A 13,008-nucleotide genomic window follows, 5' to 3' on the forward strand; every position below is an offset into this window, starting at 1 on the left:
TGAAAACGTTGGTGTCAAAGTGTCAAGTTCACATGCTGCTGGCAAGGCGAAGGTCGCTGCTCTTCGATCTGGCGGGTCCACTTTGCAGTGTGACTGGCATCAACCTGCGCACAACGACGACGCGTGCACCGATCAGGACGACGACGACGGCGACGACCAGCAAATCGACGTGGTCATCACTCTCAGTAGGACCAAGATCAAGAGGATCACCCACTGCATCGCGACCGACGCTCAGTGCTCATGCAGATCAGGACGCAAGATTGCCAATACAGCACTACGCAGCCGGATTCGCAGCGTCGATGATGATGATGATGAGGACGCCGTGGCATCGACGCTACTCTACTGAGGCAAACGCACCGCTACCGTTCCAAGCACCGAGACTGATCGACTCGACGCAGTTTCACGAGTATCTGAGCACATCTCCTGCATTCGACACGTCTCTACCAGCGAGTGCGACCGAGAAGGATGCAGACCAAGAAGCAGCAGAGCAAACTGCACATCGCCGCTGGCTGGAGACCAAGACCCGCGCTGAAACAGATGCTGCCCTGCTCAACTTTAAGCAGTCAGCGACATACACAAAGGGCGTGAGCCAGCTGCGTCTGGATTCACGCGATCTGGAGCCAATACCGCGATCACACCCGACGTGGCCCGCTGGTGCACCTCCGCCTCGCGTTGCAGTCGGTGTCTCGGGCGGAGTTGACTCGACAGTCGCCGCCTATCTACTGAAACGGCAAGGACTCGATGTCATTGGGGTTTACATGAAAAACTGGGACGAGTTGGACGAGACTGGGCACTGCACTGGCGAGCAAGACATGCGCGACGCGGCGCTCAGCTGTGCAGCGCTGGGTATCCCCTTTCGCACGGTCAACTTTGTCAAGGAGTACTGGAACGACGTCTTTACAGTGTTTCTGCAAGAGTATCAGCGTGGACGCACCCCAAATCCGGACATTCTGTGCAATCGCGAAATCAAGTTTAAGGCGTTGCTCAATGTCGTCCAAACCTCGTTCGGTGCTCAGTTTCTCGCCACTGGACACTATGCCGGTGTCAATCGGTCTGCATTTGCAAGCGGACTGTCTCCTCATCCCCAGCTCATTGAGGCGCACGACAAGGCCAAAGATCAGACGTACTTTTTGGCTGCCATCTCGAGTGAGGCGCTGTCTCGCACCCTCTTTCCACTCTACGGGTTGGAGAAGCATCAAGTTAAGCGGATTGCACACGAGATTGGACTCATCGAGCTTTCTACTAAGAAGGAAAGCGTCGGCATTTGCTTTGTGGGCAAACGCCGCTTTGACCGTTTCATCTCCAACTACATTGCACCACAACCAGGATACATTGAATTGACCGATGGAACCATTGTTGGCCAGCATCAGGGGCACTTTTTGTACACGGTCGGTCAGCATCGTGGGCTTCCCGGTGGAGCCGATCAGTTTTGCGTAGTGGCCAAGGACAGCGCTCGCAATGCCGTCATTGTGACCAAAGCGAGCGCTATATCTCGAGCATACAAGATCTTTGGCGACACTGTCAACAAGTCGGGCACGACAGCGGTTCCAGCCAAGCTGGTGGATGCAAGCAATCTCGCGGAACCAGACCCGTCCTGCATGTACTCGCGGTCTATCGTGGTCAGTGCACCCAGTTGGATAGCAGGAGTACCACCACTGGAGCTTCAAGGCGGACAAGGCCAACAATTACGTTGTGGTGCGCGATTCCGGCATCGAGCGCCGATTGTGCCTTGCACCGTGACATTGCAATCCGACGAGTCGGGCCAGGCGAGTCCAGTCAAGGTAGGGTCGTTGTTGCGTTGTTTTGTAGTATGCATGTTGCTTTTGCTGGCGGGACGGGGTTGTTTGGCGGGTGCCGACTGTCGACTGTTGTTTCTCACCGAACTTGGCTTTTTGTCTGCATCAGCTTCACATTCAGCTCGATCGGCCATTCGCTGCAGTTGCTCCCGGCCAGTTTGCTGCGCTGTACCTGGACGGAGTCTGTCTCGGCGGCGGTGACATTGTCGAAACCGATGTTTTGCAAATGCTGATGGCACAGCAGGCCGAGCGCGAGCTGCACCCCAAACGCGAGATTGGATCTGGCAAACGGCGGTTCCCGTAGAGCAGAGAGATGTTTGGCTCTCTCTCTTCCAACAACCTTGGCAGATCTTTTGTTGTCCTTGCCATAAAACGCAAGGTTCTGAATCGAGCACACACACACAAGCAGCAAAGCGCAGTTCTATGCGATCTTTCATCGTTTTTGTCAGCCCATGCCATTACCAATGTTCAATGTTCACTGTCCAATGTCCAATGTTTACTACTGAACATCAGAGAACCACAGCCCAATGTTCAGCTTGTCACTCACTCTTTCTTTCTCTCTTTCTCTCTCTCTCTTTCTTTCTCTCTCTCTCTCTCTCTCTCTCTCTCTCTCTTTCTGATGGACTTGGGTCTGTCGGTCACGGTGCTGACTCCGCCGTGCCGGCAGCTCTTCCCGCAGCTCATCTCACTGCTCAATGCGCGGCATCGGCTGTGGCACGGCGCAGCAGCAGCAGCAGCAGTAGCAGCAGCAGCAGCACCGTCGAGTACGACGACGCCGACGACGACCCCTTCGTCTGCCAGGCTCGAGGCTGCGTCGCAGGTGGTCGAGAGCGTGGCTGGGCTTGTGATTGCGAGCGAGCAGCACTACCGCGTGTCGTTCGACGGCGTGCGTGTGCGTGTGGACGGGCGCCCTGTTGAGGATCGCGAGGCTGCTGACGCTCAGCTGGTACACTCTGTGCTGTGGCGTCTCTCGCTGCTCGACAACATCCACCTCGTCGTCCTGCACCCAGACGCAGTCATGATGAATCAAGCTCAGCCGGCCTCGGACGACGTCTTCCCGGCTGGCGACAACGACGACGACAATGAGGACGAGCGCACCCCGAGCAAAGGCAATGGCAATGGCAATGGCAATGGCAATGGCAATGGCAAAGGCAAGGGTCCCCAGCGCGAGTCGCCCTCATCTGCACCACCAATGACCCATGAAGTGCTGTGGGCCGCCGTGTGTGAGGCCATGCCGTCCGTGGCTGCGGTCGCCGGCACGTCCTGGCTTGCTGCGAGCGCTTCGTTGCCGACCGGCTCTGGCTCTGGCTCTGGCTCTGGCTCTGGCTCTGGCTCTGGCTCTGGCTCTGGCTCTGGCTCTGGCTCTGGCGCTGCGGCATCAGCGACTGCTATGCTGTCCACATCGCCGTCGTCGCTGACAGCGGCTGTGGTCGCAGAAACGGATTTGCTGCGCCGCGGGGCTGCTCTGTCTGTTTCGTCGGTGGACTCGCGCGAAACGGCAGACGATCTCGCCTGGTTTCGAGGTCGCGGTGTCATTCAATGTCGCTATCGAGACAGTGATCGCAGCTACTGCGTCGCAATGTCGGACGACTGTGTTGACAGCACTTGCGCCCTGGCCTTCCAGACTGACAAGCCCGTCGCTCCCGCTCTGCAGGACATTCTGCACGAAACAGTGTGCCCATTGATCGTGCCCGTGTCGTGCAGCGCTCGAGCGCTCGAAATGTGCATCACGCTGCAGCAAACGTGCATTGAGGCCATCGACCGCGAACTTGGCCTCCAGTCTGTCGAAACGTTCAAACTCAAAGAAAAGATTGCAGACTTGCGCTCTGTGCTCTTGCCGCGAGTCCTCGCAAATGGCTCGGCCTACCCTTCGCTGTTTTTGTCAACCCTGTTTGACTCACTGTCCAGCTCGGCCGAGTTGGCAAAGCGACGACTCGAGGCGAAACAAAACGCGGTTGATTGGTGCAAGAAGCAGCTCGCGTCGGACATTCATTCTGGCAATTCTTCGAGTTTTGTGCCAACTCCAGGAAGCCCCAGCCCTCATGTGTTGCCCAGAAAGCTGATGCTGCTTCGAAAGGAGCGTGATGACGTGTGGGTCGAGCTTTCCGGAATTCTTTCCGCGCGCGAACGCATCTCAGAATTGCTGCACCAAGCCCGCACTTCCGACAGTGCTGCCGACCCCGTTTCGCCCGACGAGATGGATGAGCAGGACGACCTCCAGAGCTCCTTGTCAAGGCTTGGTGCATCCTCTGCTGCCTCTGGCCCTGCTGACTTGTTTTTGGCTGCCACTGGCGCTCCACTCGCGCAGCATTCCAGTTTGGGTTTGGCATCGCCAAACCGGCCATCAGTGCCCGCAGCAGCCCCGACAGCGATTTCAACATTGCAGCAGCAACATGCTCAGCTGTATGGTATTTCCACAAACACTGCGGGCCAGTCCAGCCATCCCCTCTTTGCGCCATCCCAGCCTGCTCCTCAAAGAGCTGTCGAGCTTCAGCCAATGTCACGCAATACGCGGTCCTCGTTGGCAAGCGATGTCTTGACGGGCTCTCCCGCTGCTGCTGCTGCTGCTGCTGCTGCTGCTGCGTTGGCACGAGGTGATGGGCTGTCGCGGCGCGAGCGTTTGGCAATGTGCAATCAGTTCATGGATACTGTCGAAAGCATGTCTCATATGGCTGCGGTTCGTAATCGCATGTTTAGTGACAAGATTTTCGCCATGTCGATTCGTGAAATCATCCGAGAAACGCTGCGCCGCGTTGACTTTGAACGGGCCAGTCTTGCCAACGACTCGGCGGCCACGTCTGCTTCTGCTCTCAAGAAGGGCTTTGCCAGTGATGCTTCATTTGACGACGCTCTCGTGCAGCAGCAGCAATTTTCCAGCGCATCCAACAAGGTCTCCCACAACCCGTTGGATTCGCGCGAGCGAGTATGGGAGGAAACACTCAGCGTTGCCAGCGCGTCTTGGAACGAAGAAGCCAACAACAACAGCAACAACAACACCAGTGCCAACAACACCAACAGCGGCACACCACCGCCCTTCACCCCAAGCTCGTCTGTTGATCACTTGCATCTCATCTCACAGCATGTGATTGGCATGCTGCAATCCCGTGACCATGTTATGGGCCGCATGCTCGACGAGTTTTGTGTTCAATTCATCCAGCAGTGCGAGGCAACCACTGGCGGCACCCGCCGTACACTGCTGAGTGGCGAGCTTGCAGTCCCGTCCTCCAGCAGCAATGCCGCTCTTGGGACACTTTCCTCGGGAGCGTCGTCTACGGGCGCCAACTCATCGGCAATTCAGCCGCGCCTGTTGCCTGCCAAGACGGGTTCGTCGCCCGTGCTCTCTTCTACGGCGACTGCGTCAACTTCTACCATGTTGACCACAGCTCTACCGAGGCTCGCAGCGGAGGTCAAAGGCTTCATCGACCGTCTGCACGCTTCGCTCATTCGCGTCTTTGCCGAGCTCGATTCTGACGATGGCTTTGTGCACTGTCGCTTGGCGATTGAAACCATTCTTTTCCGACGAATCCACGCGCCGCTGCTGCAGTTGTATCGCGGCTTCCATGCCGCAAAAGAAGAGCAACTTCACGACAACATGACGCAATTTGCCTTTGTCACTCCGGCGCATCTGGGCGTGGCCGAAAAGTTTTGGCTGACTGCGCCTTCTGTGACGGCACCTGTCACAGTGGTTTCGCGCGCCGGAGGTGCTCCCGGCACTGCTGCCGGACTGAATGCCAGCGGTGCAGCCACCGCGTCCCACCAGAAAGCAAAGCCCTCGCCCTATGATCCAGCAGTCGCCATTCTTGGTCGTATTGGTTCGCTGCGCGGACCGTCTGCGAAGGTTGAGTGCGTGCTCAAAACCACACGCGCCATCCAGCAATGTGTCGACGATTTTTATGCGGCCTCGGGTGGTGTGGCTGCGCCTCGTGTGTCGCTGGGTTGCGAAGACTTGTTGCCTTTGCTGGCGCATGTGATTGTGCGTGCAAATCCTCCCGACATTCTTGCTCAGGTGGACATGATGACCCAATTCGTCGATGAGGGGCTCATGCTGGGTGCCCACGGCTACAGCCTGGTGACGTTTCAAACAGCTCTCGAGTTTCTCGCGACACTGCGATACGACTCGCTGTCGGCCAGATCCCGTGGCAGCACCCCGAGCAAGCAATCCACTTCCTCTATGCAAGCCGCTCCGCTGAACGTGGCGGCAACGCGAAACGGCATCCGCAAGAGCAGCGCTTCGTTGTTTGGACTCGAAGGCACCGGCGCCCCTGCGGAAGAAGACGATGATTTTGCCGATTCACTCTCGGCCTCCCTAGTCTTCACCAATCCTCGTGATGTTGTCGACCCGCGGCTTTCGGCAGCCAGTGGTGCAGTCGCCAGCTTTGCGACTGCCTCCGTGACACCAACTGCCCCCGAGGGTCTTGAATCCCAAGTTATTCTGCAGCGTACTCTCTCTGGCGGCTCAAGGCCATCCTTGGAATCGCAAGCCATTCTGCATCGTACCTTGTCGGGTGGCTCCCGGCCGTCGTCCACATCGCCTCGACCAACTGCTTCAGTGGGGGACAAGAGCCTGAGCCTATCTGCCATTTTTGCCGCATTGTCAAATCCGCCCAAAGAGCGGCGCAAGAATGCGATTGTGTGATGTGGTGATCTGTGGATTTCTTTGTCAAATTACAAGTTGATTGGTTTTTTTTTTTTTTTTTTGGTTTTTTTTTTTTTTGGTTTTTTTTTTTTTTTTTTTTTTTGGCTGGGAATTTGTTGTTTATTTGTTGGTTTGTTCGCTTGTTGTCTTGTTTACTTTGGCGCACGAGCATTCCACGGATTCTTGGCTTAGTTGAGCTGCTGCTGCAACATTTTCACAGCGGGGGAGGTTTGCAGGCCGTCTGGCAGGGTGGCAAAGGTTGGCCTACAAGAAAAAAAAAAAAAAAAAAGGTCAGCGAGCCGTATCACCCAATCACCGACTGTCCCACGTCGCATCCGAATCACGAATCACGCTTAAAACCATCGAAACACTCGCACACAAACACACACGCACACACACTCGCACAAGGAAACTTACTCGAGCTCTTGCTTGATCGATGCTTTGCTGGACGCTGAAGCGTACTTGAGCAGAATCGAGAGCATGGCAAACACCCACAAGCTGCGATGGTTGAGGCACAGGCTCACCACATGGGCAAACTGACCCTGGAGGAGACCAACCAGCTTTTCAACAAAACCAACCCTACAACATTCAACAAGAATGTTCAGTCCCGAAAACAAACAATCCAAGACAAACCCAAACACAATTCAACAACAACCCACACGCGTCCAACTTACCATTTGTCTTGTTGAGCCCGGGTTGTGCTGTTGGGATCGGAAAGCAGATGGTCCATTCGGCGCAAGAAGGCATAGACAATGGTAACACCCAGCTGCGTGGTGGCGAATAAAAGAGCATAGCAATCCCTCGCGGTCAGCCAATAGCATGCAGATTGAAGCGAAGCAGCAGCAACAACAACAACAACAACCATACCGAGCCACCAACAATTGTGGACGCATTCTCTGGTGTCAAGACGGAAAGCGCAATGTCGGTGCAGGCCAGAACGCGAGCGGCGGAGAAGAGCTCAATCACTCGAACGACGGGCGGGACAACGTGCGACATGAGGAGACTGTGGATCTCGACGGGATCGGTGCCCGACAAACCAGTGCGACCGGCCGAGTAAGCCTCGATACGGTGCAGAATTGCGCTCACGACAGCAAACCCCTGACTCTCAGAGAACAGAGGGAGCAAACGACGGACGAGCTTGAGGCCCTTCGGAACCGAGAGCAGATCGTAAAAGGCCGCGTCTTCGCTGGCCGCGGTGCTCTCGGGCAAGGCAAGGTCGGCAAACAGATCATTGACCAAGGCTGCTCGCTTGACAAAGAACGGTTGGCTGAAGACAAGCAAGAAGAGGGGACAGCAGACTCAGAATCAACTCAAATACACCTTTGCACACAAGACAAGTGCCGTGACTTACCGCTCTTGTGGTCCGCATGCAGCAGCCTGCTTCTGAATGTCCTCAATGTCAATCATGGTCTGGTATGCAGCTTCAATAAAGCGAAGGATTTTGCGGCGGCGGCTGACAATCTTGTCTTCGCTCTGTCCGTTCAAAACGAGCGAGAGCAACATTCAGTGAGCAAGTATCGCTCGGACATCTGGAATACGACTGGGATTGAAACCAAAATCCCGACCGAGATAACAAAAAAAAAAAAAAAAAAAAACGAGAGCAATGAGACAAACTGAGCTTGCATACCTCGTTGGCTCCCGACTTGTCCGAGCTGGCAACGCTAATCATTTGACGAGGATTGTGGATGGATCCGACAAGCAACTTGCCGAGAACATTCTCGAAACCAGTCACGGGCGCGGCCTTGCGAGCCTGCAAATGCTGCAAGTAGGCCTGGCGTTGCTGCTGTTGAGCCGCCGACTGCTGGGGCAGCACCAAGCGGGGAGCCATTGCTTCCTTGTGGTGCTTGCGCTGCATGTAGCTTTGGTAATAGTAGTCATCAACAAACGGGTTGTCTGTCTGCAGGGTGGTCAATTGAACGCGAATGACAAACTCCTTGTCCGAACGCGACATGAGCTGGAAGCGACGACGATTGCCGCGCTGGTCTCGGATCATGCCCGGCTCGTTTGCGTTGGTGTCGAGTGGCTGGTGGAAGGAAGCGCTGTTCAAAAAGCCGCTTGCAACAAGTGACGAGTACTGCGCGTAGGGTTCGGGAATGGCCGTCGATTGTTGCTGCTGCGGCTGTTGCTGCTGTTGCTGTTGCATGATGTTGAAACCTGGTGGCAGTGGCATGCCAGGCGGCAATCCGTACATGGGCATTGGCGCGCCGGGGAAGGATTGCGGCAGCAGACCTTGATGTCCAGGCTGCACGGGAAATCCAGGCGGTACCGCGCCATACGGAAGCTGGAACTGCTGCTGGGGGGTTTGTTGCTGTTGCTGCTCGATTTCCGCCAGAGAGAACATGCGCGGCTGAGGTTGCTGAGACGGCTGCTGCTCCAGCTCGGCCACCGACACCATCTTGTTCGCAGGCTTTGCAACAGCTGGTGCTCCCCAAATGCTGCTCAGTTGCGGATCTCCCCACACGGCTGCACCGCCATACTCGCTGCCATAGGTAGTCTAAACAAGACGAATCGGCAATTGAGTGGGCAGCAAGCAAACAAAAACAAAAAAAAAAACCAAAAGAAAAAAAAAGCAGCTTCAAGCATCAACAGTCACGATTTACCGAGAAGGAGAGGGGCGCGGCTCCACTGGATGGGGGCTTATTCTCGATACGAAGCTGAGCCATGGGTGCTGCAACATCGATATCAGCAGCAGCAGCCCAAGATTCGCCAGGAGCAGCGAGATCGTGCGACGGTTCTGAACAGAGGAACGGAAAGACGAAGCAGGCCTCGCGTCAGAGACAACATTCAAGCGACGACCAACTTCAATAGTGAGCAGCAACGCAACGCAATGCGTACCGGGAAGACCAGAAGCAAGGGGAGGGAGCGTCGAAGCGGGAGCTGCCGTCGAACCACGCATAAACTCGGCCTGAATGGCTGCCAGCTGGTCGTTGGACATTTCCCAGTCGGTACCTGAGAATGAGAATGAGAGCACACACATAGATATACACACGCGTAAATGAGTCACAACATCACAAAGTCAGCATGGAGCCAGAGAGTGATGCAATGAAACACAAAGCGAACAAGCAAAGCCGCGACTACGCTGCAACGCGTTTGACAGTGAAGCACAGGGTAGGCACTTCTCGTGAATCCTTCCGAGATGGTCGAGAGAGAGGGGGGAGAGAGGGAGAGAGAACGAGGGAGAACAGCAAAGTCAAGCCAAGCCAACCCAAGCAAAAAAAAAAAAAAAAAAAAAGAGCAGAGATCTCGTCCACTGAAGGCATCCTGCAGCGCTTTGGCGAGTGCACTCTGTGGGTTGGCGATGTGGATGCAGCAATCACGTTGCCATGCCCTTGCCAAGTGCGGTCAGGTGGGGAGCACGATGGCAAGCGCGGATGCAGCTGGGCAATGCAACACACTCCAATGCATCAACGCAAGCAATGCAGCGCACGAGAACGTACCAATCTCAATGGAACCACCGAACGTCTCGTCGTTGTGCGTGTCATCGAGCTCGAGCTGATCGTCCGTCGCAGCTGCGCCAGAGGGATCCGGTGGCTGTGTGATACGACAACGAAGTCACCCAAAAAAAAAAAATGAAACGACACGAACAAACAACAAAAAAAAAAAAAAAAAAAAAGCTTCTTACCAATGCCGTGTCAAACCCAAAGAAACTCATTGAAAGGAAGAATGAACGGCCAACTCGCTAAAAGGAAGAAACGGCTACTTGAGGATCGGTGGAGTGTACAGTACGCAGCTGAACCCAGGACAGCAGTCGAATCAATGCAAAAATCATGAAATTGAAGCTGTTTGTTCCGACCTTACCCCCGTAACTTGCCCTGGAATCACTACTGAAGCGGATGAACTGAATGCGGAGGTATCGGTTACTAATGAATTTTGTGAAGAATGAGGGGAAGACCGATTGGGGACGAGCCCAGTTCGTCACAAAGGTGAATCAAGTCACTTGTTCAAGCGAACGGCGATGAACGTGTGGCATCCGTCGCCTGGGAGCCCTTGAATTTTATGAACCAGACAGTGTCGCAGCAGAATGTGCTTAGTGCGCGGTGTAGATGGACCTGTGAGAGACGTTGAGCCAAGCCAAATTCACCGGCTCTAGAGCCAGGTAATGTCGCTCTATGAGGTGTATGTTTGCGCCCCGCATGTCGCCCTAAAAATTGAACCGCGGCGATACAACCCATTTTAGCGTGGGTCTCGACAAGACAAAAGAAACAAGCACACAAACAAGCTAAAACCGTGCTTGGCGAAATCTCGAACGGACATCAAACAAAGGCCATTATCGAGCCACAAATTTGGCGCTGTTCGATCTGGTCATGTTGCGGCCCTGTGGTCAAAATTCAACCGTAAGCTTTAGATCCAGGGGTTGGCAATAATATTTCTGGTTTACTTTGAAAAGGGCTGGCTCAGAAGGAGCAGGTATCGCTGCAACGTCGAGGTATGCGTGAATCAGATTGGCGGAGGTTTGGGTTGAGCCGGTTTCTCGTATTAAGGCTTGCTTTCCGGCCGTTGTGAGTCGTATGCACGGTATTTTGCTCTATTTCGCGAGGATTGCGAGAGCGTGCTTGACAGGCTCATCGATCCAATCCCCAACTCCGAATTTTCACAAAAAAAAAAGAAAAAAAAAAGAAAAAAAAAAAGGCACACACCAAAATCTCCCAACTGTGTTTTTGTTGGGTGAGATGAGTCATCAACACCGAATGATCCACAACTCAATTGCACAAAGTTAGGATCCCGGACTGGACAGGTACAGTGCTTTGGTGTTGGCGCAAAACATGACAAATTGGACTGGGTACTTTTGCGAACTGGGCTCTGCCCCAATCGGTGCTCCCCTCATTCTTCACTATACTCTCAGTAATGGACACATCCACATCCATTCTGTACACTTCAAGAGAGATTTCAGGTCAAGTTCCGTGCAGTTTTTCGTTCAGTCTTGCTTTTCTTTCTTTTGGGTCTTGCGTTGCTTCTGCCAGTTCCCGTGCGTTTGATGCCACCTGGGCTCCGCGCTCTGCGATTAAGAGATGGGTTTGTAGAGTGGACATCGAAAATAAGCAAAACAACAACCTCTGACTGGAACAGCCCGTGTGTTTTGAAAGTTTTGACGTCAAAGAATGACAGAGCGCGAGTTGTATGACGCAGTCCGAAATACGAGTGGAACACTCGAGTAAGAAACAACCGTATTCCTTGGAAGCAAGGTGCGACAGCGCGTTGACCAAATGAAATACACCAACCAGTCTGCAGAAGCGTGAGATTGACGAAGCTGGAGCGCGGGCGATTGCTGAGGCACTCAAAGTCACTATGACGGTGACTGGGCTCTCGTAAGTCATCTCACTTGTCCCGATGCATGCAAGTAGACGAATTTAGTGATAATATTCAGTGTGCTCATTGATGGAGGGGATGGACAGTTTGTGGAGGAATCGGATTCGCGATGCTGGAGCGCGGGCAATTGCTGAGACACTCAAAGTGAACTGGACCGTGTCGGAGCTCAAGTAAAACATCTCGCTTCGATTGATTGCAGATGAGTGAGTGACTTCAACAGAGGGCATTGAGAGTGCTCACTGAACGAGGGACGATCAGTTTGTACCAAAATCAGATTGGAGTTGATGGCGCGCAGGCGATTGCTGAGACACTCAAAGTGAACACAGTGCTGACTTATATTCAGTAGGTCATCTCACGTTGACTGATGCATGGGAGTGGGTGACTCCACTGAGGGCATTCAGAGTGCTCATTGATGGAAGGGAACGGACAGTCTCAATTCGAATCGGATTGGCCATGCTGGAGCAAAGGCGATTGCCGAGGCACTTGAAGTGAACACGGCGCTGAGGCGCCTCGGGTAAGGCATATCGCACTTTGACTAATGCAATGTGAGTGCACTCAGAGTGCTCATTGAAGGGGAGGGGATGGAGCAGTCTGGACTGCACTGCGATTGGCGATGCTGGGGCTGAGGCGATTGCTGAAGCACTCAAAGTGAACAGGACCCTGGCCGAGCTCGAGTAAGGCATTTCCCGTGGTCACTGATGCGTATGAGTGGGTGATTCAGCCGAGTGCATTCAGAGTGCTCATTGAAGGGATAGCCTGGGTCTGAATGAGATTGGCGATGCTGGAGCACTGGCGATTGCTGCGGCGCTCAAGCTGAACAAAACATTGAGGAAGCTCGAGTAAGGCATCTATCTTGCTTTGATTGGTGCATGTGAGTGGACGATCCGGTGGATGTATTCAGAGTACTCACTGCTGGACGGAGATGAGCAGTTTAAGCTCGAATCAGATTGACGATGCGGGAGCGGAGGCCATTGCCGAGGCATTCAAAGTGAACACGTCGGTGACTCCGCTCGAGCAAGTCACCAAACGCATGTGAATGGGAGATACAACAAAAGGCGTTCGGAGTGCTCACCGATGGAGGGAACGGACAGTTTGCACCAGAATCTGGTTGGCGACGTCGGGGCGAAGGCGATTGCTGAGGCACTCAAAGTGAACAAGACGGTAACTAAGGTCTAGTAAGGCATTGCGCTTGACCTGATGCAGGCGAGAGATTGATGCACCAGGCACCAGTAACGGTTCTTTGTCGTGCCACGGACAGCTTGGGTGCGA

The 13,008-nt window shown here is 54.2% G+C and overlaps 3 protein-coding genes across 3 annotated transcripts; 2 read left to right on the forward strand and 1 right to left on the reverse strand.

The window, feature by feature from the left end:
• Nucleotides 1–311: 311 nt before the first annotated feature.
• On the forward strand, nucleotides 312–2,100 carry CAOG_03200 (tRNA (5-methylaminomethyl-2-thiouridylate)-methyltransferase; the record flags this gene model as incomplete). The annotated part of the gene is made up of 2 exons (XM_004363982.1): nucleotides 312–1,781; nucleotides 1,906–2,100. The coding sequence occupies 2 exons, from the start codon at nucleotides 312–314 to the stop codon at nucleotides 2,098–2,100; spliced, it is 1,665 nt and encodes a 554-aa protein (XP_004364039.1).
• A 274-nt stretch (nucleotides 2,101–2,374) lies between these two features.
• On the forward strand, nucleotides 2,375–6,476 carry CAOG_03201 (hypothetical protein). The gene has a single exon (XM_004363983.2). The coding sequence runs from the start codon at nucleotides 2,416–2,418 to the stop codon at nucleotides 6,430–6,432; it is 4,017 nt and encodes a 1,338-aa protein (XP_004364040.1). The 5' UTR covers nucleotides 2,375–2,415; the 3' UTR covers nucleotides 6,433–6,476.
• Nucleotides 6,477–6,530: 54 nt separating this feature from the next.
• CAOG_03202 (hypothetical protein) lies at nucleotides 6,531–10,296 on the reverse strand. Its single transcript, XM_004363984.2, has 11 exons — nucleotides 10,231–10,296; nucleotides 10,055–10,162; nucleotides 9,870–9,963; nucleotides 9,268–9,381; nucleotides 9,033–9,166; nucleotides 8,060–8,926; nucleotides 7,784–7,905; nucleotides 7,300–7,699; nucleotides 7,107–7,198; nucleotides 6,850–7,011; nucleotides 6,531–6,696 (listed from the first exon to the last, which is right to left on the reverse strand). Exons 2-11 carry the CDS (start codon nucleotides 10,082–10,084, stop codon nucleotides 6,621–6,623), a joined length of 2,091 nt encoding a protein of 696 aa, XP_004364041.1. The 5' UTR covers nucleotides 10,085–10,162; nucleotides 10,231–10,296; the 3' UTR covers nucleotides 6,531–6,620.
• Between the last annotated feature and the right edge of the window lie 2,712 nt (nucleotides 10,297–13,008).

This window comes from Capsaspora owczarzaki, assembly GCF_000151315.2.
Source record: "Capsaspora owczarzaki ATCC 30864 unplaced genomic scaffold supercont2.4, whole genome shotgun sequence".
In the NCBI taxonomy this organism is placed as follows: Eukaryota; class Filasterea; order Ministeriida; family Capsasporidae; genus Capsaspora; species Capsaspora owczarzaki.